General features: G+C 39.8%; 1 protein-coding gene across 5 annotated transcripts in view; it reads left to right on the top strand.

Annotated features, from left to right (window-relative positions):
• The window catches only part of POLA1 (DNA polymerase alpha 1, catalytic subunit), a 213,482-nt gene extending 192,664 nt beyond the window's left edge, over positions 1–20,818 (top strand). For 4 of the 5 annotated variants that reach the window (XM_026103404.2, XM_026103402.2, XM_064498137.1 and 1 more), the window contains one exon: positions 19,511–20,818. In XM_026103404.2, the coding sequence (XP_025959189.2) occupies positions 19,511–19,686 (176 nt within the window). In that variant the 3' untranslated portion in view covers positions 19,687–20,818. Of the gene's footprint in view, positions 1–18,302; positions 18,372–19,510 lie in introns of all 5 variants that reach the window. The other variant, XM_064498149.1, reaches the window with a different exon arrangement.
• Positions 20,819–24,183: the final 3,365 nt, after the last annotated feature.

The raw sequence follows: 24,183 nt of genomic DNA, 5'->3' as shown, positions 1-24,183 counted from the left end.
CTAATTGTTATCTTCACATAAAGTTTGTAATTAGACACAAAAACATTGTTTTCTTCAGTGTCACAAATCCAAAGCATTTACAAGAAAACATTCGGGTCTGTTGTCTGCAGAGCAATAGATTTATCTGACAGATTAGGCTAGAAAGTTCATTTTCCTGCTCAGTTCCTCCCATCTAAATTGTGGAGTGCTTAGTCATCTGAACTTGTGATTGTGTATTATGTATTCTAAGAACCATTATAGCTGTGAATAGTACCTGGTATCATCAAAAGACCTTCACAAAATTGCAGCTACGGTCTCATAAAAGAAGGCACCTTTGTATTAGTAGAGATTATTTCAGTAGGCACAACATGCTTACATCTACAAGCCTCAGAACAGAACTGATTTCAAAGGAAAGTGTTACTTTCTATGATCTCTTAACAAATTACTATTTCAATGAACTTTTACATCCATCTTTGTTAGCCCTAAGTCTTCTCCTTCCCTCTGTTATGTCATTGTTCGTTATATATGCTGTAATACATCTTGCCTGTTTCGTTGTCTATAAAATAGCTTCTTATTGAAGTTGTGTACGCAGTAAAAGGTAGTGTACTGAAAACTCTTGGTAACTCATTTCTTTCAGTTTTTTCTCTCAGCTTGAGTTTTGCTCTCACTCTTCTTTGGTGTGCAAGTTTGGCCAGGTCCCATGTGACTTCATCCTCTTAAATGCTGCTTGGCTACAGTAAAGATTGGTAGGCATCTGGTAGACCTGAACGCCCACTAAGTGTGTAACAGGAGATTTTTTTAGCTATTGAAAATGTTCAGTTATGGATTGCTAAGACCAGCTGTGATAGGCAGATACCCATACGTAGATCAGTAGTTTTAAAAATGCTAAATATTCTATTATCTCTTTAGCTTGTCACAGATTCCAGAAGGTTTGTGTGGGTTCAAGAAATAGTTGGAAATATTTGTGGAAACAGAATCCACCCATAGTTACTCTATACAGGGAACCTGCCTCCAGCTCAAGAAGTTGCTGTTCTTTCCAGGTTGCTGGATCCATATAGCAGAGCTGCGTCGCTGTGCGACTGTGGTGCTCTGCCAGAGAGTACCAGATATGACCCTTTTTATATTCTTACTGTGTGTGTCAGGAAAGTGCTCCCATACTGTGAAGAATAAAACTTCTTTTAAAAGGAAGAGGGGAGAAACCCCCCAAAAGCTTTAAAACCTTTCATAATGGCATTTGGGCTAGCATTAGTGGGCTTTGTTGGGGCGGGGGGAACACAGACGTTCTTACTCGTATGGAGCTCTGGGGTTCCTCTCGCTTAGGGACCGGAGATGTTGGTTTCCTCAGCAGTGTACTGCAGTCAGCTGGATAACCTGTCATGTGTTCTTCCCTTTGCAAAAGCTAAATAGTGACTGTTGTGCAGCTCCACCTTGAGCTCTCGCTTATAGGAAGGGACAGCTGAGAGTAGCCTTGCTGGCCCCGCAGAAGTGTTGAAAGCAATAGCTCGTAGGGCATTTTAAACCCGCTTTTTATTTCCTACAGAGCATGTGACTGCCTGATTCATTAGCACGCTGTGGGCAGTCATGATGCTTTCTAATCTTAATTTTTATTTAATCAGTGGCACTGGGAAGTTGACTAGCTCTGCGTTACTATTTAAAATGTATATGAAGGTAGCTCGTCTAGCGCAGAGAGTTGAGCTAGGTAGTTAAGTAGAAAGCAGCAATAAAATCATGACCATTCCTCCCTCCTTCAGAGCGTTGATCTTTGCACCTTATCTTCATTTGAATGGTCAGTGTTTTGGCTGCAGTAAATCTTTGTTGTTCTTGATTTTTATTTTTGCTGAATGTCAAAGCAATAACTAATCATCCAGAACCTAATTTTTGTAGATGTTGTGTGAAATGAAAGCAAGATAGAACAGTAGACACTTCTTGAAGTTTTGAGAATTCAAATTCAGTTTCCAAGAAATTGGCCAATCCCAATTGATTTTACCTTGGTTTTGCACGCTGTATTTGAATTGTGTGTGGCTCTTTTATCATACGTTAGATATTTGATTTCACTGTTGCTAACAAGATTGGATTTACAAGTTTCAGCAAAACCAAGAAGAGGAATACCTGAATTAACAACAAATACAAGTTCTTGGTGCAGAGGCCCATGTCTTTTGTTGCATCCTTTCTCTGATCTCTGAGAGAAAAGGAGTGGGACTTTTAGCTTGCCCTTGAAGACATAAATTTTGATGAGACTGAACACTGCCCACATTTAAATTATGTGGAGAGTGTTAAAGTGCCTCACTGAGAATGACTTACAGCAAATTTGACTTGAGCATCTTCAGCAATTATTGTACTGGAGAAGGAAAGTTTTATGCCATATAAAAATATGGATGCTAGCAGAGGTGTTTCTGAAACAAAAATGGAAAATAGTTTACCTCTTCTCTCAGAAGGCTGGGTTCTCATCGTTAGTTATTATTTGTATTATGCTGCTATCTAGAGGTCTGATGCACCATAAAAAGGCAATTTTGAAGGCCTCTTTTGCCTACAGAATTTATAGTGCAAGAGAAGCAGTAGGTCAGAGAAGATGTCATCAAACCTGTCCTACAAGCAGAAAATGAAGCTCGAATAAGTTAAGCAGCTGGCTCAGTATAATGCTGGAAAATGGTGGCAAAGCTGGGACTTGCACCTAGATCTTTTGAATGAAGATTCAGCACTCATCTGAAAAAAAACAGCTTGGGTATTCTGTCCTTTTTTCTTTATGCTGCTCTGATGATGCAGATAAAGCAGAAAGCTGACAGCATCTTCCAGATAAGGGTATCTCAGTTTCATAAGCACTCGCAATAAAAGAATTTATATTAAGCTTTAATAACTACCAAGCACTGTGAATGGTTTTAGTCAAGTCTGGCTAGCAGATGGCTTTGTTACTTTTTCAAACTTACTGTGTGGGTTTTGTTCACTCCTTGACTTGTCTGCTTGTCTCTGATTGGTTATGGTTTCTGATTTCGTGGGGGATTCTGTTTATTTGCTTTTCTAGTTTTAGGCTTTTTCCCACTTAAACTTGATTTTTCAGCCAATGCCGTCTCTGAACTGCCTATTGAAAGTCAAATGTTTCCCAGTATTTTCATCTTTATGGGATGTATTATGTTTAAGTAATTTCTACTATAATTCAGTTTTACTTGTACAATTCAGAAATTGTACAACATTGAGTCTCATTTTGGATTGATGTGCATAATGCAAAACCACTGCCTTCTGTTACTCTATGGAGAACAGTTACTATTCTGTGTAATCTATCTTTGTAACTGTTTAACTAAGGAAAACCAGTTTCAGGCTTACGAGTTAGTTCGTCTCTTACCATCTCAGTTTTGTAATATAATTGGTGTTTGGCCAAAATGAAAAATAGATTGATGATAGTAAAACAGTCACTGAGGTTTTGAAAGTCTGTATATTTGTTTTTCTTTGTGAAATAATTCCTTTAAAAACAGGAGAAAAGGGATGCAAGGCTAGTTTCATATCATGGGAAAATGAATGTCTCTGACTCTGCCATAATAATCATTTCTACTTTCCCCATTTCTCCTAAGCAAATATATTCGGGGTACTCTTCAGTGATAGTATATATAAGGGATATCCTCCAAAAAGAGATTGGCAGCTTTAATTTGTTTGATGTGTGCAATCACAGTCCGTGTTAAATTCAAAATGCTTGTCCAATCAAGGATTCAATATAGAAAAGAGACAGTAACAAGCATGCAGTACGCTGTAATAAAGAAATCTGTTGATTGAAAACAGTTTGTATATTTTGGAAATGATAGGGAATGTAATTGGTAAGAAAGAAAAGGATAGGGCTTCATAAATAATAGGAAATAGAGCATATTTTTTCACTGATAATGCTAACTCAATTTAACAATGTTCTGGTGCCGCATTTTCCTGTTCAGTAAAATAGGCCTGGTAGATCCTCCAATACTCTTAAATTTCTTGATTAATGGAAAGAGCCCTTTATTTTGGCCGGGCCAACTTAATATGTTGAATTTCAGCTATAATGATCCTCTCTCTCATCTATCTTTCTTTTTTCGTCCCCCCTCTCTCTGTCTCCCCCCTAACCCTTAGGAAGTATGTCTGAAGGAGGAGAGGATTTGGCAGGCAGGCTTCTTGGGCAAACAGGACTTTAAAATAGAGACAGTTATCCAAGTGGTTTTATGAACTTTCCAAAGGCTATTTTGTAGGCTGCAAGATGAAAAGAGCTCAGTGCGTCAGCCTAACTGCAGTACGTCTTATAAACCTTAATGATGCTAAGCACCATTATAATGGAAGCCCAGGATGTGCTCGACGGCTCCCCTCTATCTGTACCACACCTTCCATATGGTCTCTCCTTTCTTGTTGCTGCAGTTCACTCACAAGAACTCTTTTCTGCTTATGGAGCAGTAGGTACTTGTATAGACTTGTAGCATATGGATCGTATCTTTGCAGCCTTGCGACACTGCCAGGCTTGAAAACAGTGAGTTTCTGTAGACTTTTTTCATGTTCCTACATTTCCTAGAATCAAACGTCTGCTTTTGTTGTCGTTTGTGTGAGAGCCTCTGAGTGCATGCGTATGTGTGTGTGCAGGTTTATATTACAATATTAATAAAAGAAAAAAAAAGACTGTTAAATGGACATGTAGGTGCAGCTGTTTATGCAGTAGTTGTTATGGTACTTTAAAACTCTTGTAATCTAGGAGGAGGAAGTACTTGAGAGTCAAAAGCTAGGAAATAATACAGCTAACAATGCAGTTTTATATGGGAGATTCATTTATTACTGAGTTTCTCAATCATTTTATTTTGTTTTCTATGCAGATAAGATATTATACATTGTGTTATATGAGGTTATCCAGTGTTTGGAGATAAAATTTTACCTAAGTGGTCATGGCAGTTGTGTGAAATATGATGTATCAGGCTGAATTTTTGTTCAAGTATTCTCATCTGATGATCATAAATATTATGACATTTTGAAGAAGTGCTCTTAACACTAAAAAAAAATCTTTATATGCAAGAATGTGAAGATCTCCCTATGAGTTTGAGCAGGTGGACTATATTGGACTGTGAACTAGTGGCTGAGGAATGGGATTGAGGAGCTGTACAGCTGCAGACAGTGATTTCCAGGAGATATGAGGTATCTGTGGAGCAGTAACCACTACAGGTAAATCCAGCAGTGTCTGATGCCTAGTGCTAGAAAGTAAGCTCATAGGAATCTGTTCCTCATCAAAGATCTGCGTAGAAGTTACGATGTCCAGAACAAATCTAGAAGGAAATAACATCAGTTGTGAGGTGTCTACACTTAAGAATAAAAACTTGTTTTTGTTCTTAAAACAAAAAAATGAAGCGTAGAAATGATAATTAGAAAGATTTACAGTGAACTAGGAGCAAAACACAAGGTAGTTTTTGCTCACGGTATTTTGCCAGTCACCAGTACAGTTGGACTGTTACTGCTGTTTAAAAAAGAGCTGTATGAGGCTTTCCCTCAAAAAGCTACTTGGAAGGCTGTAGTGAAACCCCACTGAGATGGAAGTTCTCTGTCAAATATTTTCTTATGATTTGGAAGTGTGATTTACAATCTACATTTAATACATTCAGACTAAACCTTTGAATATTGTAACCCACTGTCATTTGCACTATAAACCTCAATTCTAGACAGTATTTTAAAATACATAAAAAAGGACTTGCTAGTTTGCCTAGTAAATAGCTGTTTCCTTTCTCTTTGGTCCTTGTATGTAACTCTTAAAAGAGAGAAATTCTTCCTGTGTGTATTTTGGTGTTAACAGTTTCCACTCTGAAATGATGTACAAGAAGTTAACAACATAAAATGGGTGTTGACAGTTCTTGAAAATGAAATAATGTTCTATATAACCTCAAGTTTTTTGCTGAACTTTGACCAAACAATAGAAAACCTGAAAAAGGAGGGGCACGGTGCTGTCAGGCACAGAATTACACAGGAAAAAAATTAATCTAAATAGTGAGGGGGAAGTCTGGATTCTCTTGCATGATATTTAGCAGCAATGGTAAGAAGAGGGATGTTTCTTTCTTTGTGTAATGTGCAGTAGTTACAATAAACACAAGATTTCCAAATCTCAGAGGACTCTCTTGACAGTTGCTTGATAACAGCTTTTTTCACTCCATAGTTTTGACAGTTTGTATGTGTTGCCATATCTAGTGTAAACTAAAACATCACTGTCATTCTGTTTTTCTTTCTTCTGTGGCTTCCTTTTCTTTCTTTTTTTTTTTTCCTGTCTTCGGGATAATGAAAAGCACGGGCTTTTAATTTGTAGACTTAGGCTAAGGCAAGTTTTGTGTGGAGAGCTGCATGCGTTTCAGTTTTAAAATCCTCTAATTGACAGAATTGCTTTAAATATATTTTTCATGTTGACTCTTTTAAAGCGTGTGTGTTGCGTCCCAGTTTTGACCTAGCCTGTCAGTACACGCCAGCTGGCACACGTGAATGTAACTGTGTGGGAAATGTGCAGCCGCTGCCGTGCACGGGATACTGCCATGTTCGCGCTGGCGTTGCACGCTTTTGTTAGGTTGTTCCCTTTTTATTCAGGCAGAGGTCCGTTGAACTGCAGCACGCTTGTATCCTCTCTGCCTACCCTAACGTCCCCTTGCTTGCTTTCTTGCTCGCGTTTCTGAATCACATGGATGATAAGCCAGGGGGTAACGCACCATTTTAGAGCGGCTCCTGGGAGGTAGATGTGGGGGAGGCACTGGAGGGATACTTGCTGGGAAAGGACTGCGAGCTCCAGGGGCACCCTGTTTTCTGCAGCTATCACTCAACTGGTTTTGGTTTACTGTGATAGATTAGAGGTCCCTGAATAGAGGATGACTTTATTTAACCTTTGGGGCTTTTTATAGACCTTTCTGAGGTTATTTTGTCATCAGACCAAATTTGCTTTAGCACAGCAAAGTGCCCAATGTCGTCATCTGCCATGTTACAGACAAATTCCAATTACTTTTCTGCTTCAAGCTATTGTTAAACACTATGAGCTAGCTGACAGTAAAATTATAAATACAGGTGTTGTCACACTACACTATAATCAGAATTTTAATTTGAATTTTCATTTGTAAAGCCTTTTTTAACATGAAAATGGGAATAGAATTAGTTTTATTGACAGTAAAAAGACATTTTGAAAGCTTCCTAAATCATTACCTGTATTTAGTAGAGGAAAAAAATTGTAAATGTCCATATAAAAAGAAGAGTTTTATTCTCACATATTTACTCATTATATTTGGTGGTAAATAAAACTAGGAAGATGTGTTTGACAAATGATTGATGTAATTTAGTACATTTTCACTTCATCAGAACAATAGACAGACATAAATATATATTTGCCTTTGTTTTGTTCTGCTATTACTAATGCAAGCCTGCGATAAAATCTTCAAGCAAATTAAGTAGAGCCTGTTGAGTCTATATGCAGTGCTAAACTTTTTATTTTGCAATTTTCTCTTCTTACATAGATTCATCATTCTTTGCTTTTTTTCCCTTTTTTTTCCTCCTCTTTTTCTTTGCTTGGTGGTTGGAGTGGTTCCCCCTTCTCAAGACCCTTTTTTTTTTTCCTCGAGGCATTTAGTGTCGTGTCTGCCAGATTTCAGTGATGAGCAGCGAATTGCTTTTAAAGTGGGCATTATGCCAGTTCAGCAGCACAATGGAAAACCAATCTTCCACCATTCTACTTTTGATGCTGTTATTGTAGCATTTTAGATAACTGCTGCCACAAAAAAAGATGTGCTCAATTGCTACCAGTTAGTCAAGTTAAATCCAGAGTAGCATTAAAATTACTCTGAAAACTGTTTGTCAGAGGTCATGTGCTGTCTGTGGCTACAGCACATAGGATAGATGTTCTGTTCTGTGTGGGTTTTTTTCTTTTTACATTATTATTACTGTGACTGACCAGCTCTCTAAATAGCCCTTCACTACCTGTTTACTTATTGTCTTCACCTCACTGCTGAAAATGTGTGTCAAACAGAAATGTTGAAAAGTTTCTGTAAAGTGCTGGAAATAGCAGGGGAGTGAGTTGTTCAGGGTGCTACAGTTTGTACAGTGTGAAAGCAAAAAAAAAAAAAAAAAAAAAAGAGGGGGAGAGCAAGAACATAATTCTCTGGTTTCTGTAGCAAGATTACTGTTTTCATCTTTTTACCTTCACTTTTCAACCACTGAGTTCACTTTTCTATTTTTTTTTAATAGCACAAATGGAATTTATCCGCTTTCTCACTCTCTTCCCCTTCAACTCCTCCTCCTCTTCCTCTTTATTCTGCTGGCTTCCCTTGTGAATGAAAGGGTCTGTTACTACAACTGCAGGACAGATGGCAGTTGTGGAGGGGGGTTATAACACTAGGTGACTTTTAAATCAGTTGTTTTCCAATAAAATACGAACAGGAAGATTATTTACAGGTGGTGAGAATTAAAAGAACAAGGATGTTTTACTCGCTTGTTGCCAAGACTTTATTTTATGAATAGTATAATACATAAACAGTCTGAATAGTTGTTTTACTTGCTTGTACCACTGTAAAATGCATGTTATGCTGTATTATGTTTTGATCACTTTTAACAGGGAAGCAAGCAGTCTTACACTTCAGTCACTAGATTGCACCGCTTTAGAATTTCGGACTGCAGATTAGATGTGGGCTGCTCCTGCAGGACTGTGAGAGAGTTAAGCTGTGAATTTCAGCCTCGTATTTAGTCATCTAAATAACGTACCAAATTTTCAAGGGGGATTAATATTTGTAATCTTTTAAGTCATGTAGCACTGCAGTGCTCCATAATGAAGATAAGGGAATATATTTACGCATCTAGGTAGGCACCAAATCATAGCATTGGTAACATACCTTTGGAAATCTTCACCACAGTCCAGAAGGTTGCTCTCTATCCATAGGGTGGGAATGGTGTCTATCTCACAAGAACATATTGAGATATCATTCACTAATATTTGTAAAGTGCTTTAAAAACCTCCAATAGGTGGCAGTGTGGAAGTGCAAAGTTGTTGCAATAAGATTTTTTAGCATTCTCCTTAAAAATGGACATTTCCTTATTGGCTTGAATAAATTCTAGCCATTGAGGTTTTGCTGCCTTCAAAGTAGAAATGTTGTGAACTCTTAGATTTTTATATTCAAGGAACTTCACTTGATGGTACGGATGGATTGTGTTTAGTTGTTACTGTTCACTGATATATATGTACAGGACTTGTGTCCTTGCAGAATGATTCTACTAAGAACTAGTCAGTGGAACTCTTTTGGATAAACTTTATTTTATATGAGCTGTCTGCATTTTCCAGGTAAATACCTTTTAAAGTAGAATATCTTTAAATGTGGTGACAGAATGACTAGAAAAGGGTAAGAAGGATGCTTATCAATAGAGTTAGGAAAAAAGCAGTATCATCTCCTTCAGTGAAATAAAACTAAATCCTCCTGGCAATATAATGGAAAAATTAAAGTGCAAGAACCGTAAAAAGGGGTATATGTGTGTCTGTTTGTCTGTGTGTGTCCTCACAAAAAAAAAAAAAAAAAAAAAAAAAAAAAAAAGCTTTATTAAGTAGGTGAATCAAATAACAGTGAGGGAAAAAGGAGAGCACCAGGTCAGGTCTCAGAGAAAAGTGAGAGTGCAACTCCATGAGAAACACTTCATACACTAGTTAGTTACACCTAAATCTAAATTTAAGAGATCCCCTGTTTTCTCTTGGTTTTGTTTTTTTCTTTCCTTCTTAAACTAGAATTTCATCTTTGCAGGATTTATACATTACCTTATTCCTTGGTCTCATATCAACACATCTCTCTGCCTCCCCAGAAACTTTTGGAATTGAACCACGTTGCAAGTATATGGCCTCTGTACATACATGCCTTCCCAGAAAGACCAGCAGAAACTGTGGCCACTGAAGTTAGTCTTAGACAGAACATAGCTGAGGCAGAAAAACTGGTCAGATAAATTAAGATCAGCAGAAAAAAAGAAACCTGGAGGTTAGTCACTATGACTCAAAAGTTTAAATATTTCAGGAGAATTGTTTGTTTGTTTGTTTGTTTGTTTGTTGTAATACAGTATTTCTCTATTAAGTGTTTGTGCTGAGGGGAAATAAAGATGAGTCCATTGGGGCTTTTTATTATTGACACACATGGCGCACACTCTTTTTCTCTCTCTTTGGCCTATATTTTTGGCCATATTTTGGGGATATGATATGGAAAATGATCACATGTACCTGGTTCGATGTTGCAGAATTCCCCACTAAAGAGCCACCTACAGGAATAAATACAGGAAACATGCTCAGAGCAGCAATTTCAGAGCTAATTACCTCTGCAGCCAAGAAGGAGGGGGGCAACTGACTCTTGAATGGAACAAAAACCAGTTTTTACAGATCTCAGTCTCATTATTCAGTTTCCCAGAAAACAGTTAATAAAAGGCAAGATTTCTAGGACAAGAATATAAAAATAAAGGTTCAGATGCCTATAAAATTAAAAAATAATAATATCAAAATAAAATGGCTTTTTAGGCTGCAAAATCAGTTACCAGTTTTCTTAGTGAGGAAGATGAATTGGGGTAACTGTCAGGGCTTCTTGAGAAGAAAATGCAAGTCGAATTGCAACTCATTTTAAATGAGGACTAGTTAGATTGGAACATGACCCTCACCCACATTTTTGTCTTCAGTCTCAGTGATGTACCAAATAATGGCTAATAACAAGACATTGGCTTTGGATTGAAGACAACAATTTATAAATATACAATGTATATACTAATGTAATCACCTTTGAATTTTCAGCCTTAAGTGTATACATTCTTAATAATGATATTAATGGAGTAATTTGAAGTTTGGAAAGGATGTGCTTTTGTAAATGTATAGAGGCAAAAACAGTGTTTGTAATCCATATAGATCCACATAGCTTGCAAGATCTGGATTACCTTTGCATTGGGAAATTGCTTGTCTGGTCAGTCAGTCTTGTCTTAGTTCCCAGGATCAAAATCCTCAGAACTGGCAAAAAAAACATACAAAGTGGTTTTCAGAGTCTGTCTGAAAACTCCTTTTCTGTGAAGAAGCCTACATATGATCTGAAAGTACTGAAAGTACAAGAATTTTGGCTTTTGCCCACTTCAGTTTTGTTACCTTATTCCTATTTTTTACTTAAGCTCTTCTGTTTCAGAGTAAAGTTCAAAAGCTCTATGAAAACAACATTAAAGTGGGCTCAACTATAATTCCAGAAGTTAGGCAATCTAGAAATTAGGAAAGTTAAGATCGAAGTTAAAATTTTATTTCATGTTTTAACTGCATTATGTTCAAATATGGCAGTTGTCTAAGTGAAAATTGTTTCTTAAGCAGTCGCTGGTGGTAGTCCACAGTTACTTCTGGTAGTTTCTTGAGAATTAGCTGGTCTGGTGGGTTGTTGGATTCATGCATTACTTACCACTTCCAACCGCTAAATCACATTTGAAAAAGCTGAAAGTTTAGTAGGTATTAATATGTGTGTGTATGTATATATAAATACATATACACATACACATATATAAAGGAGGTCAAGGCCTGCTGGAGAGTTACCTTTCTAAAAGAAGGTAAGGGGTGTTTGCAGCTCAGATAAGGAAGTTTCCCTGACTCTGTCCCTGTTAAAATATTGTCCTGCATATATAAACATTCAAAAAGTTTTGATTTTGTGCCTAAAGCTGTACATTAAGAATCACATTTCACTAGAGAAAGAAAAATGGAAAATCCTTAGAAGTACAGTTGGATAAACTAAGGCTGCAGAAGAGAGAATGCGGAATTTGACCCATTATGGAGTGCTTGAAAACTCTAGCAAAAATATTAATTGGTGTGCATTATTCGGCTATGATTTATGCTGTGCTTAGGCTGGATCTGATTCTCACAGCCTGTCTGGCTATGTGAGAATGCATTACATGTGTGCACACAGTTTAAAGCCATTTAGACTGCCAGGGTACATTGTGTACAGGAGAATTAGTCTCACTTGGTGCTATCGTATTTATGCAGCAGGTTCACTGTGGCATTGATCTCTTTGGTGTGATACAGTTTTTAAACCATGTATTCCTTCAAAAAATCACTGTTAAAACAAATCATCAAATCCCACAATGCTATATGTTAGTCTCCCCTTTTTGTAAATAATGATCAAACTGATCCCAAGTGTATGTGCACTTCTTGTTTCAAGAAGTATTGGAAATATTTTATAAAATTTCATTATTTTGGAACCATAGCTAAGATAAAATATTCTGAATGATTAGCTACCTTAAATCAGTATTTCGTGCTCACCAGGGGCATTTGACCAGATCTGAGAGTCGCAGTCTCACCAGAAATTAGTATTTAGAAATTAATTGTGTTGTAAATTAAACAGAAAGAAGCATGAGCGTTACACTAGCTTTTGCTACTTTTAGGGCTAGAAATGGGAGCTGGGTGAAAATACCCCAAGGGCCAAGGCTGTAGCAGAGCCGTAGCAGCGATGGTCCTGTGCCACAGCCCCAAAAGCGCAGCAGTGCTAGGGCTGAGGTGGAGGAGGAAGAGGAGGTGAGTGCAAGTTTAGACGCACTCGCACACACACACCAGTGTAGACACGAATGTGTGCGGCCTCTGCGGCTCGGCAGCCTTGGGGGTCCTGGGCTGGAAAGTGGGGCTGCTTCGCCGGGGGAGCACTGCTGGGCTGCCTGGCCCCATGCCAAGCCCTGCACCCTGAGCCCTGCAAGCCCTACGCCAAGCCCTGCGCCCTGCGAGCCCCGCAGCCTGAGCCCAGGGCGCTCGCAGCGCTGCAGCCACCCGCTGCAGTTCAGCTGCTCCAGCCCAGTGCCTGCTGCACGCTGTGGCTCCGGGGCACTCGCAGGCTACTCAGCACATCCTCCCATGGTGCGTGCTCGCAGATAGGAGCAGGTCACTCTCTTTCATTGACTCTTTTAAGCGTGCCATCGTTAAATGACGGTATTCGTTTTCTTAACTGTTGTCCTGCGTCATACAGACAGGATTATGAATATGTTTGGATAATTTGCAAAAAATACGGTATGATGCTCTGTGCTGTGAAACAAAATATTGTAGGGAGAGCTGATGCTTTCTGATTTCAGACACAGAAGCCCTTCTGCACGCTAATAATGGGTATATCAGTATGTGCGCTTGCAGGTACTGAAGTTACTTTGAGCATGGACTTTTCATTGCCAGCCTTCATGAAAATGAGTTTTATGTGCAAATTTGCCTGTTTGGCAGTCATAAGTAACGTTCCCAGTTTTGCTACTCGAGTGAAATAGTCATAGCACTTTGAATTGTGACAGTGTCAGGGGATTTTTTGTTTTGTTTTGTGGGTTATATTTGATACACTGAAGACAAGATCACATTCTTCAGGTGTACAATACTTTTGTATCCTAAAACACCTTTTAAAAACGCAGGTGTGTATATATGTGTTTTTATATTGCAGTAAAATCATTGTAATTCATAGAACATGCTGTAATACAGAGGTACATGTAAAATACAATCTGTGTATTTGATTGCAGGTAACAGAGTTAAATGTGCCAGCAATTTAAAACACAGTTTGATATTTCCCATAATAAAATATAATGCAAAAAATTAAATATCCAATATCAATGGTCTCTAAATGGTTTTGATATTTCTTTTTGTCCTTTCCCATGAAGAGTAATTTATTTCCCTTTTTAAAGTGTGGGCAGAATGATTACTAGCGCACTGTAATGTAATTGTGTTGCATTGATAAAATAAAAATTGTCCTTTATCTGTGTCCTGATAATGTTCAATTTACAGGCTGGCTTCTCTGCCACCTCTTCACTGCTTTGAGTATTCCAGTTCTCCTCCCTTCCTGCTCTGAGAGTGCACAGAACTGTTTGAAATCCACTGGTACAATTGTCAAATCAATTATTCATTCTCTGCAATTATACTCGCACAAAGAACATTTTGCTGGTCTGAATGATGATTAAATTAACAGCTATTCCAGCTGCCTGATAACATCTAATAGAATATTCATAAGCCCAAAATGGAATGAATTATCTCCATTAACTTCATCATGCTCACTTAATTACATGCTTGTTATTGTATTTACACCTTGTTAGATACCGCTGAAGCTGATCCAGTGGCTGGCCAGGAATTGGAAGCGTCTGTCATGGGGCAGTTGGAGCACGTTTTGTAGGAAATGCTATTTATTTTAAATGCTCCACCTGCTGGGAGCCAAGGTTAGTCAGCAGCACTGAGATGAATTGGGAAACGGGGTGTAAAAAGAAATAATGTGCTTCTGACAGGCTCCGTGGCTTTTAAGTTGCTCTCATTCAGCCACTTCACAAAAAATTATTTTATTCCATCTTTCAGTGATGATGACATGATTGCTTTTGGGTAATCATTTACCATTCTGATTTTATTTTTTGAAGTAAATTGTCTGAAGTAATAGGTTCTTGGAATTACAGCGTGTCTTGCTTTTTTCTTAGAACTTTATTTAAGCTTGTCTTCCAGCATTTAACCCGAGTCCCCTCTTTCGTTTGATCTTCTAACTTTATTTATACAACAGTGCTTAATCATCCTGCAGAATGTGTGTGGGGGGGTTCCCTCGCTGTAAATAAATAAATAAAAATAGGTTTAGAGCAGGGCAGGGGGGGAACTGTCCAGTATAGTTGACAGTACTTTTCTACCCTCAGCAAGGGAGCTGTATGTGCAATTTCCCTCAGAGATGACAAATACAAACATCCATATAGTCCAGCCCTGATAGAATCACTTTGTTCCGGTTGCAGTACGTTTTTTGATCACTTTCAAGGTGACTCTTTCACTCCTGAAATGCGGCAAAGGACACCACGCTCCCTCCCGCGCTCACAGCCCAGTGCCCACAGGCGCCTGTGGGAAAATGGGCGCCCCGGGTTTGCTTGGATCCTAACCAGCCCGATGGTAAACAGGATTATTAAATAGGATTATAATCGCGCTTGCAAGAGTAGTGTGGTAGGGCGCCTGAGCAGAGCCACGATATTTTATGCAGTGTGAGAGCTGTGTTTTTGTATCGGTGCACAAAAGCTTCAGGTAACTGGTTTTATGCAAAGCTAGTGACTTGCCTGGTGAAGTGGTGAGGATGGACTTGTAGGCTGCCATGGATCAGTTTGTGCTGATTCGTTCCAATTAGTAAGAGCAGGGCTTTGGGATCTCAAGGTTTTCTTATTCTGCTGCAATCAGAATTAGATCACATTAGGATTGCTTTACTTCGTATTACGTGAGCACCCAGACTGCATGGAGGCGCGCTCCAGATGCTGGGGAAGGCAAACGTAGCCCTTGTCGGCAGCAGTGCATGTTATTTTATAGGGACATATGGTTTAGAAGTTGGGGCAAGTTGAGAGGATTATTTTCTTCAAAAAGCAAACAGGAAAAACTGAAGGCTTATATTAGGCAATCTCCCTCTTTAGTCTGGCGAACTGGCATCACCGATAGATATTTAAGGAGAAAACTGTCAAGACAGAATAATTTAATTGCTTTAAAGCCTAATTTGCTGTATTAGAAATAAAAAGGCAAGTAAGCTAGAGGCTTATGCATCTGCTCATTAAATTACTGTTGACTTTTTTCATTGACATTCCAGAAATGGCAAAGTTAAGGTTAACAGTATAAATAGGGGTGCTGAGTATTCTAAAAGGGGAACCCATGCAATTAAAAAAAATGGCTTACATAACCTGGTATCATAATAGACAGAATATTTATTTAACTCGCAGTAAATTGACACACCTCTAGACAGAGACAATTATGACTGACTGTAAAACATCTGACAGAACCAATTATGACTGACTGTTGTTTGCTACCTTTGCACAGAAATAAATGAAACACAGATATTTGGAACAGAGACTGCTGCCTGTGTGTCTAAGCTTGCTGTAATTAAAATACAATAACCAGTAGGCGATGTAAAAATTTCAGTACCTAATTTAGCACGTTCTTTAACTCTTTAAATAAAAGTGTTCGAGAGACACGACGCTGTACATAAATGATACGCTGAAGCTTTTTTTGTTCATTCCCAGATAAAACCAACAATTTGGCACTGTGCTCGCAGACATCTACATTGTTTGTCACATACTCAGTGCAGATATATGCACACAAATACAAAGAAATGTGAATATATTTTTACTTCTCACTCTGGAGAGCAGGCTATCAACAGAATAATCGGGGGGAGAGAGTTTAATAATATGACACAGTTCAGTTGTCCAATCAGTAGAAGAAAAAAAAAAAAAAGAAGACTTTCACTGAGCCACATCTTAGTGAATCCAAGAACAAAAGTTCTTGATCTTCACTGTCAGGTTATTCTGTGTCATTTTAATAGGAATGAAGAGAAAATGCAGTAAATGGAAAATGCATGACCAGATATAGATAACCTCCAAATACTTCCATCCTTACTTCCACCATCAGTGCAGCAGTATGGGGTAAATGGATTTCAGGTACCTTTTCAAAAATTAAATTTTCAAGTAATATAAAAATATACCCTGAAAGCTAAATAGGAGCTTGGACGTGGTGCTGATTTTGACAGGGATATCTAGAAGTTGAGAGTCCGTTTTGTGAAAGGAAGAGGGTGGCAGCTGTGTGTGTGTGTGGGGGGGGTGGTGTTAACTGCATATTTGGTGATGAGATTTGATTTCAAAATATTTGCTAGGGTTAGCTTATTAACTTCATGGAATATAGTACCTGAATTTAATTTTATATCATCAGGATCATGTTTTCCTATTTTTTTTCAAGTTTGTATTTCAGAATAGATTTATTTTAGTGTGCATATTTCTTTTAGTACTATCTTCTGCATGCTCTGTGTGTGTTTGCACATGTATCGGTATCTATATATACAGTCAGCAGTATTGGTTGTTGCAAATGATTGCTTGCCACTGCGCTTGGATATTATTAAAACAATGATACAGTGATAATAGACGCAGAACTATTTTCAGGACGTGACTGACTACTGAAAAGCTATTGCAGTCGGTTTGTGTAGCTGCCTTCACAGAGGGCCTTAGGTGCATTATCGATTAAATTCTCATTTGGGAAGAAAGTAGGAGCTTTTATATGCATCCCTAAGTTGGATGGTATGGTAACTAGAAGGTATTGACTGGCTGCGTGATATACGACGGTCACAGTTGCCTTTTACTAAAAGGAGCACAGAGTGATGCTGGTTGTCATTCTTGCTCTGCTGTGTGGCAGCGTAAATAGTCCCCTTTCTAACCAACCTGGTGGGAAAAGTCAATATCCCATCAGCAGAGGAGGTAAACACATCAGGAGCTGTGTCCTCTCTCATCTTCCCCTGCTCTGCGTTACTGCAGGTCTTTAAATCCACTCGCCCCAGTTGTCAGGCGCGCTCGTGTCACTCAGCGGCGCGGGGTGGCGGGGCCGCGGCGAGAGCGCTGCTGCGCGGAGCCACTCGCCCACCCGCCCGCCATCGCTCCCCCACGGAAACATCCCCGTGGCCTCCTTACTGCCACGGCCCCCCCCCCCTTTTTTTTTAAGCCCACCCTTTTTCTCCTACAAAAGCAATTGCATCTAAGAAATGCTCAAAGCGTATCGTCGGGAGTGTTATCACGTGTAATTAAAGTTTAGATTTAATGGGGGGGGGGCTAGAAATTCTGATAGGAGAGTGGGTGACGATCTCGAGCTGCAGGCAGGCTGGTATTTTTGTTCTCTACTTTCGACATTGTTTTATTGTTTGCCTACTTGTTCTCATGATTAATGTGTCTTCCTCCTCCTTTTCATGTGTGCCAGCTGTTTCTGCACATTGATGCATTTCACCTTGGTCCCTCCTGAGCTCCAGGAAGCTTTAAACTATTTTTGCCTAGTTTTGAACTACAAGTGTGATATTTTTTATAATTCACTGGTACAAACAGCACGGTTTTGCTAGCATGTGAGCAGTGGCAAATGAACCAGTTTAGTGGACTGCATGTTTTGCAAATGCACAAACTAGTTAGTGCTGAATTTGTGACAAGGAGGGTTTGGTGTTCTTATGGATTGGGTTATTATGGTTTTCATGTGTTGTTTAATTAAACTCTACATTTAAATAATTTCTGGATCATTAAATGTGTTTATGCTGTAGTGATTTCAGTCTGTTAACGAACAGATTCTTGTAATCAAGATTTTTTATTGTATTTGGGGTGTGGTTTAAGGCATTTTTAATCCCACGAATAAATAAATTCCATTACTGTCTAAATAATGGTAAGAATGTAGTATGTTCACCTAGACATCTTATTTTGTTGACTTACTACCCAATGTTGTAAATGTAAATACTTAAAACTGAATGATAGCACCATTTTTGCCTTCCTCACTAGGATGTATGAAAATTGCTTTCCAAAGGGCTTTTAAGCAATGCATTCAGTTGCTTAAACTGTCATCTTTAATTTAAATTTTAATTTAATTTTTAAAGATTTTATAGTGTCACATAGAGAGATGGAGTTCAGTGGAACGTTGTCAATAACATGGAAAATCTGAGCAGGTAATAGTTCCTTGGTAAAACATAAAGTTTGTACTGAATCCAGTAGTTAATCTTCTGAGTTCGTCTTAAAACACTCTGCAAAAATGTTCATAAATACTTGGGGAGGAGGAAGTCACAAACCCCAAATTATAATAACTATTTCTGTTACTGTGCTCCCCCCATCTCCTCATATAGCAGTCCTTCACTTGGTGGCTGAAATAAAGATTAGTCTTAGAGGGCACATCTTTTTCTCAGTCACGTCACAAAAGCAACTCAGGCTGGTTTCTTCCCTCGCAGAGGTGGACTCAAAAAAGCAGGGTCCTCTCCTCCAGAACCTGTTGCACCGCTCTTCTCTGGAATAAGCTTAACTATTCTGAATATAATTTTTTTTTTCATCCTAACTCATGTTACATAGTAAAAGCTGTCTGCAAGGCGACGAAAGCATCTTTGTGATGTTCTCAAAGCAGAGGAGGGCAGTAGCAATGGTGCTAAGATGGCAGGAGGGAATGAGACAACCAGTTTTAGGTCCCTCTAATGCCCAACAGAAGAGTCGTGTTGGCTGCCTGTAAGGCGCTGCCTGTAAGGCACTTCCTTACGCTGCGCCCAAGTGGCTTAAGAGCTCATGAGATAAAGTCTCTGTGCTGGGCTCATAGCTCTGCTTGACCTGGAGCTCCTCCAGGCCCCTCGGAGGGAGACGTCTTCCTGCAGAGAGTCTCATTTTGGGGTACATCCTTCCTGTATGCTCAGTAGTCCAGAGCATCCTATGCAGCACATCCTGGATATTTTTTTTTTTCAGATGACAGGAAGTTCACATTAATGACATTACTGGGCACGCAGCGTATTTTGCCAGCTCCTGACTGGAGTTGGTGCACTGGCTCAGGTGGGGCTGGCTGAGGCCACGGGAGCTGCGGTTGGCCTCGGTGCAAATACAGGTTTGGCATCGCCCTAACCCGCTGCTGTGGCATTGCTGGCAAAGGTAGGTGGGAGTGGGCAACCCAGGAAGGTTGAAGAGCTTGCCCTAAATGTTGTCATTGAATACTAACTATGATATTCACGTAGTTTCAAGATACCATGGTTCACAGCAATAGTGAATGCAATTGTATTTTCTTCTCGTGGTCTTTTAATCCTGTTTTTTCTTTTCTTTTCCTTCATTCTCTTAGAGTACCTGAAGAAGAAGCCACTCAGAAAGGAAATATCTGAGGCCTACAAAAGACTGAAGAGCACAGCAGACAAATGGCTGTCCATGAGCAGCTACTCAGAAGTGAACCTCGGCAAACTCTTTGAGACCATCAGTATAGGAAGATCTATGGGAGAATCCAATAATGAAAGACAATGATTCATCGAAAATGAAGGGAGAAGAGAGGCTCGCTTGTTGTTTAAAAACAATAACCTCTTAAGCAGTACTCTATTTCAGTATGCACAATAATGTTTTAATAATCTTGTTTCTTTGGTGGTGGAAGAACAGGAGATAATAACAGGATATATGATTCACATGGACATGAAATACTCAAGGTGGTTGTATCTTCACTTTTCTCCATCGAGAAGTCAGTTATTAAAATACAGAGTAGTTGATTTTTGCAATATATTTTGTTGTATATTTAGACCTATGAGGGAAAAGGGGGTGGGGGAATTGCAGCTTTAATTGGATAATTCCCAGTGAGAGTTGCTGGAATGTAAGTGATCCTAGACTTTGCTCCAGGGTATTTAGTAGAGGTGCTCTCAGGAAGAGAGGTTAGTAGAGGTCTCAGTAGGAGCACTAATGTTTTGCCTTTTCATGGTTTATCTTCTTCCTGATCATAAACATACCAATTAAAAACAATGCTAAACCTAAATGCCTTTAAATGTCCTGATACCTTCTGAACAGAGGTAGGGATGCCTTACTTCCAAATTTATTAAAGGTAGAGAACACAAAGAAGTGACCTGGAGTTACCAAAAACAGAGAACCATCTTTTCATTAGGAGTCTTTCAGCATCTTTAAGCGTAATGTTTTGCCGCATTGGAGATTTCATATGTGCATGTACACATGCACGTGTGAAATGGGTTTAGTACCTACACAGGGTATAAATGTATTTGATTTCTTCCCATACAAAATGTTTGAAAGTAAGCAATGGATAGAGGAAAAATCTCTTTTTGGTGGCATTGTAACCAATATTGGGGGAGGGGGGAAAGGAGAATCATTGTTGCCATTCTGTAATAATTACTGTATTGGAGGTTTTAAAGGTTTTATGAATAACTTGTATTTTCCAATTAATTTTAGTAAAATGACAGATATGACAAGAAACGATCATAAATATGGTTGCAGCTTTTGTACCGGCATGAAAGTGCTGTACTCATTACTTTTGCTGTTAAGTTTGCAATGTGATATATTGATGTAAGGTTATAAAAAGGTTCTTTTAAATCTTTAACAGTATAAAATGTAAAATTTTCAGAACACTTGAAAAAAAATAAAGTTTTCTAGTAAAAGAGAATTTGATTTGATCATCTGTGTGTTGAAAATACTACATGCGAGGTTGCGTTCCTCCAACCTTTCCCTGCTTTTACCAAAGATCTTGTTTGCCTGTGGTTAGAGTGGCTGCCCAGTAACAAGAGAAGCGTAATGACTGTGGCTTTAAAAAAAAAAAGTACAAACATCAGCATTAATGTGTTAGGTAGCAACGGGATATGTGTATCTGTTTGTGTATTTTATGACATTCATTTGTCCCTAAGTGGTAGCTGTATAGTGCATTGGAAGATGCTGTGTGTCGATACAGGTATGTCTGTTAGAATATGCCAAAATACACTTATCTTCTGACTGACTGGGGCTAAATCTTCTAGTTTTTGCTCACACTGAGTAGAGGTAAGTGAGAAATTGTGCCTTCTCAATGACTGACTTTGTGCTAATGCTGTCCCACCCCTAGGAGCCATCATTCTTTCCCAACCTGTTTAGTTGGGTTATTGTAAAAGAGGCTTTGGACACCTTTTTTGGAGAGAAGGTGTCACTGCCTCAGTGACATATTAATATCGCAACTCTTTGTAGGATACAGGACTTGGTTTCCTGTAATTTCACACAGTTTTTTTTTTTTAATTCGTAGTGTCCAACCCAATTATGATTATGACGGTATTACTGATATTAACTGGGGAGAATGCCTTAGACAAGTGAAAAGTGTGACCTTCTCCTTCAAACGTTAGGTATACAAATAAAATGGATACATGTGGCATAACCTGACCCTGTGGCACTTGTATGTATCTGTATAATTACAGCTGAAGAGCCTGTTAATTTGCAAGTTTAGGGATGTTTAGATTAAATGAGAGTGTTGTGCAATGATTGTGTAGGGCACAGCCGTGCGTAGTAGCCGTATACTCGGAGGAAGCGGTGCTTCCACCTCCCGGCAGATGAGCCCCACTCAGGGACGAGAGAGGAGCCCAAACCTGGGAAACTGCCTTCCCCCGTCATTCAAGCCAGCCGCAATCAGGTGGGGGAGCGGAAATGAGTGCTTTTACCCCGAATTAAGGCAATTTTTGATTCCTCTCAGAAGAGTGGTCAGATGAGAGCTGAACTCTTGGCAAGGAGTAAGCTGGATTTTTTTTCCCCTCTCTCTGGCTGACTAATAAACTCTGGGCACTTTGCCTCATCCTGGCCCCAGAGAAAGGCTGGGAAATGCAAAATCATCCTTATAGAATTTAATATTAAATAGAGCTGGTTAATTCGGTGCTGTAAATAATTCGGGAAAGATTGAAGTTCAGAGGTCTGTATTTTGAAACTGATCTGCACTGAATTGCCATCACTTTCTTTCTCCTGTCTTGGCTCTAATTCTCCCCCACCCCCAACTCTGTTAAAATTAAGATTTGTTTTTATTTGTATTTATTTGCAGCTTGGGAAGAGGAGTGTTGATACATTGAGACGATAGCCAGGTTTCCCTGATGACATATGTTACATTAAAAACAATTCCAAGCCGCAAACACATTTGTGGCTGTGCCAAATTTCTCTTTTCACTGTAAAATCCGCTTTTCTAATCCCAAACTTCGGCACATCTTCCTTTTTGCCTGATTTTCTGTCTTCTGTAGAGCACCTTAAATATTCCTTCATTGAATAGTTCTCCTGAACTCTCCTTATAGCAGTTTAATAGATTAACTCATCTGTGCCAGCTTCAAATTTCAGATTAAAATTCCTTCATCCCGAAGGCAGCATTATCAGGTTGTTGGAGGCTGTTTTCAAACCTTGGTTTTGAATAGCAGCGGCTCTGCATTAATTTAACCACTAAGCTAATAAGTAGGTTTCGTTTTGTTATGCTAAGCTTTATTGCTTTTCTTTTGATCAGAATGGTGTTGTTGAGCAAAGCAGCAGACAAGGCATTCTTTGATGAGGGAATTAGTGCTCTATTCTTCCTCTATTATTCATAGCACAGTGGAATATGTAAGTACCTGAGGGTGTCAAAGGAGAGCAGGCTCTATTGCAAAGTGTTCGCCTTGTTTCTCTCAATAGCTGACTATGAGATGATAAACCGCTTAATACACTGCACTAATTGGATGAGAGCAAAAAGAGATGGGAATTAAGGCAAGGCAAAAGGAGAAAGTGCTACCAGCCTTCATTCACTCTTTCACCACTTTAACAGCACCAAAGGAGGCACAAGCTTTCTATAAGCAGACTAGAGGTTTTGTGCAGAGATAAAATGAACCTGTTAGTGGATTCAAGTAATACACTAATTATTGCACAGTATAAATACCACTACTGGTTTTATAACACGGAGGTAAACTTCTTTTGAGAAGGTTATAGGATTGCTTGGCAGCAGTATAGATCCTAATAGGGGACCAGAGTAATAACCCCCTGGATTAACAAAATTGCTGCTTGCAGAAGTATGATTCTGGCTTTCACGAAGATTTCAGCAGAATGAATAAAAATGACTGAAAGACATTTCTTAATGCGTAATGGCTTGATAATGATTCCCTTTTCTTTAAGGCAAAAATGTATATTTCAGACCGTACTGCTAATAACGTCCAGGGAAAAAGCGTTATTTTTCCCATAATTTTTTTTGCACCTATGGTGTTTTTTAGGACTCTAAAATACAGTGTGGGGGGAGGGGGTGGCGGGGTGGCGCGAGGGGGGTAAAGCGCCGTTGGGGAGAAAGGGGGAAGCTGCGGGAAGGGCCGCGGCCGGGGAAGCCTCTGGCCGCGCCCTCGGAGCAGCGGGCGGACGGACGGCGCGGACGGACGGACGCATGGACGGGACGGGCCCCTCACTGCGCCGCCGGTGGGAGCAGATGGGGCGACATTTGGCCGGGGGGGGCTGGGGCAAGGCGAGGTCGGGCTGCTCCCCGCTCCCGGGGCGGCCGGTCCCGAGCGGTGCCCGCGAGCGGGTGAAATCGCCCCCACAAAATTCCCCCCCCCCCCGCCCCGAGCAGCCTCCGGCGCCGGCGGCTGGGGCCGGGTGGGAGCTGGGGGGGGAGCCGGGCCCCCGACCGCTGGGGAAGAGGCCGCGGGGCCCCAACGGGGCGCCCGTGATCGCGGGGCCGGGGGGGGGGGGGGAATGGGGGGATTCACGCAATTCCGCTCCTGCTCCATGGAAGGGTCGCACGCGAAAACCGCCTCCAAAAAAAGAAAAAAGCCCCCCCCCTCCAAAAAAAAGGGAAACAAAAAAAAGAAAAAGACAACAAAAAAGGAAAGAGAAGAAGTTCATCCCCGGGGAGAACGGGCCCGACACGGCCAGAGGCGCTTCGCTTTCAAACTAGCCGCGGAGACACTTTGCGGTCCCCACGCGGAATGCGGGGGGCTGCCTTGGCCCCCCCAACCTGTTTTTCTTTCTCTTGTTCTTTTTCTTTTTCTTTTTCCTTTTCTTTTTATTTTTTTTATTTTTCTT

This window comes from Dromaius novaehollandiae, chromosome 1 (genome assembly GCF_036370855.1).
Source record: "Dromaius novaehollandiae isolate bDroNov1 chromosome 1, bDroNov1.hap1, whole genome shotgun sequence".
Taxonomy (NCBI): Eukaryota; Metazoa; Chordata; class Aves; order Casuariiformes; family Dromaiidae; genus Dromaius; species Dromaius novaehollandiae.
The sequence above is the reverse complement of the archived record's forward strand: the minus strand, read 5'-3'. Positions and strand labels throughout refer to the sequence as shown.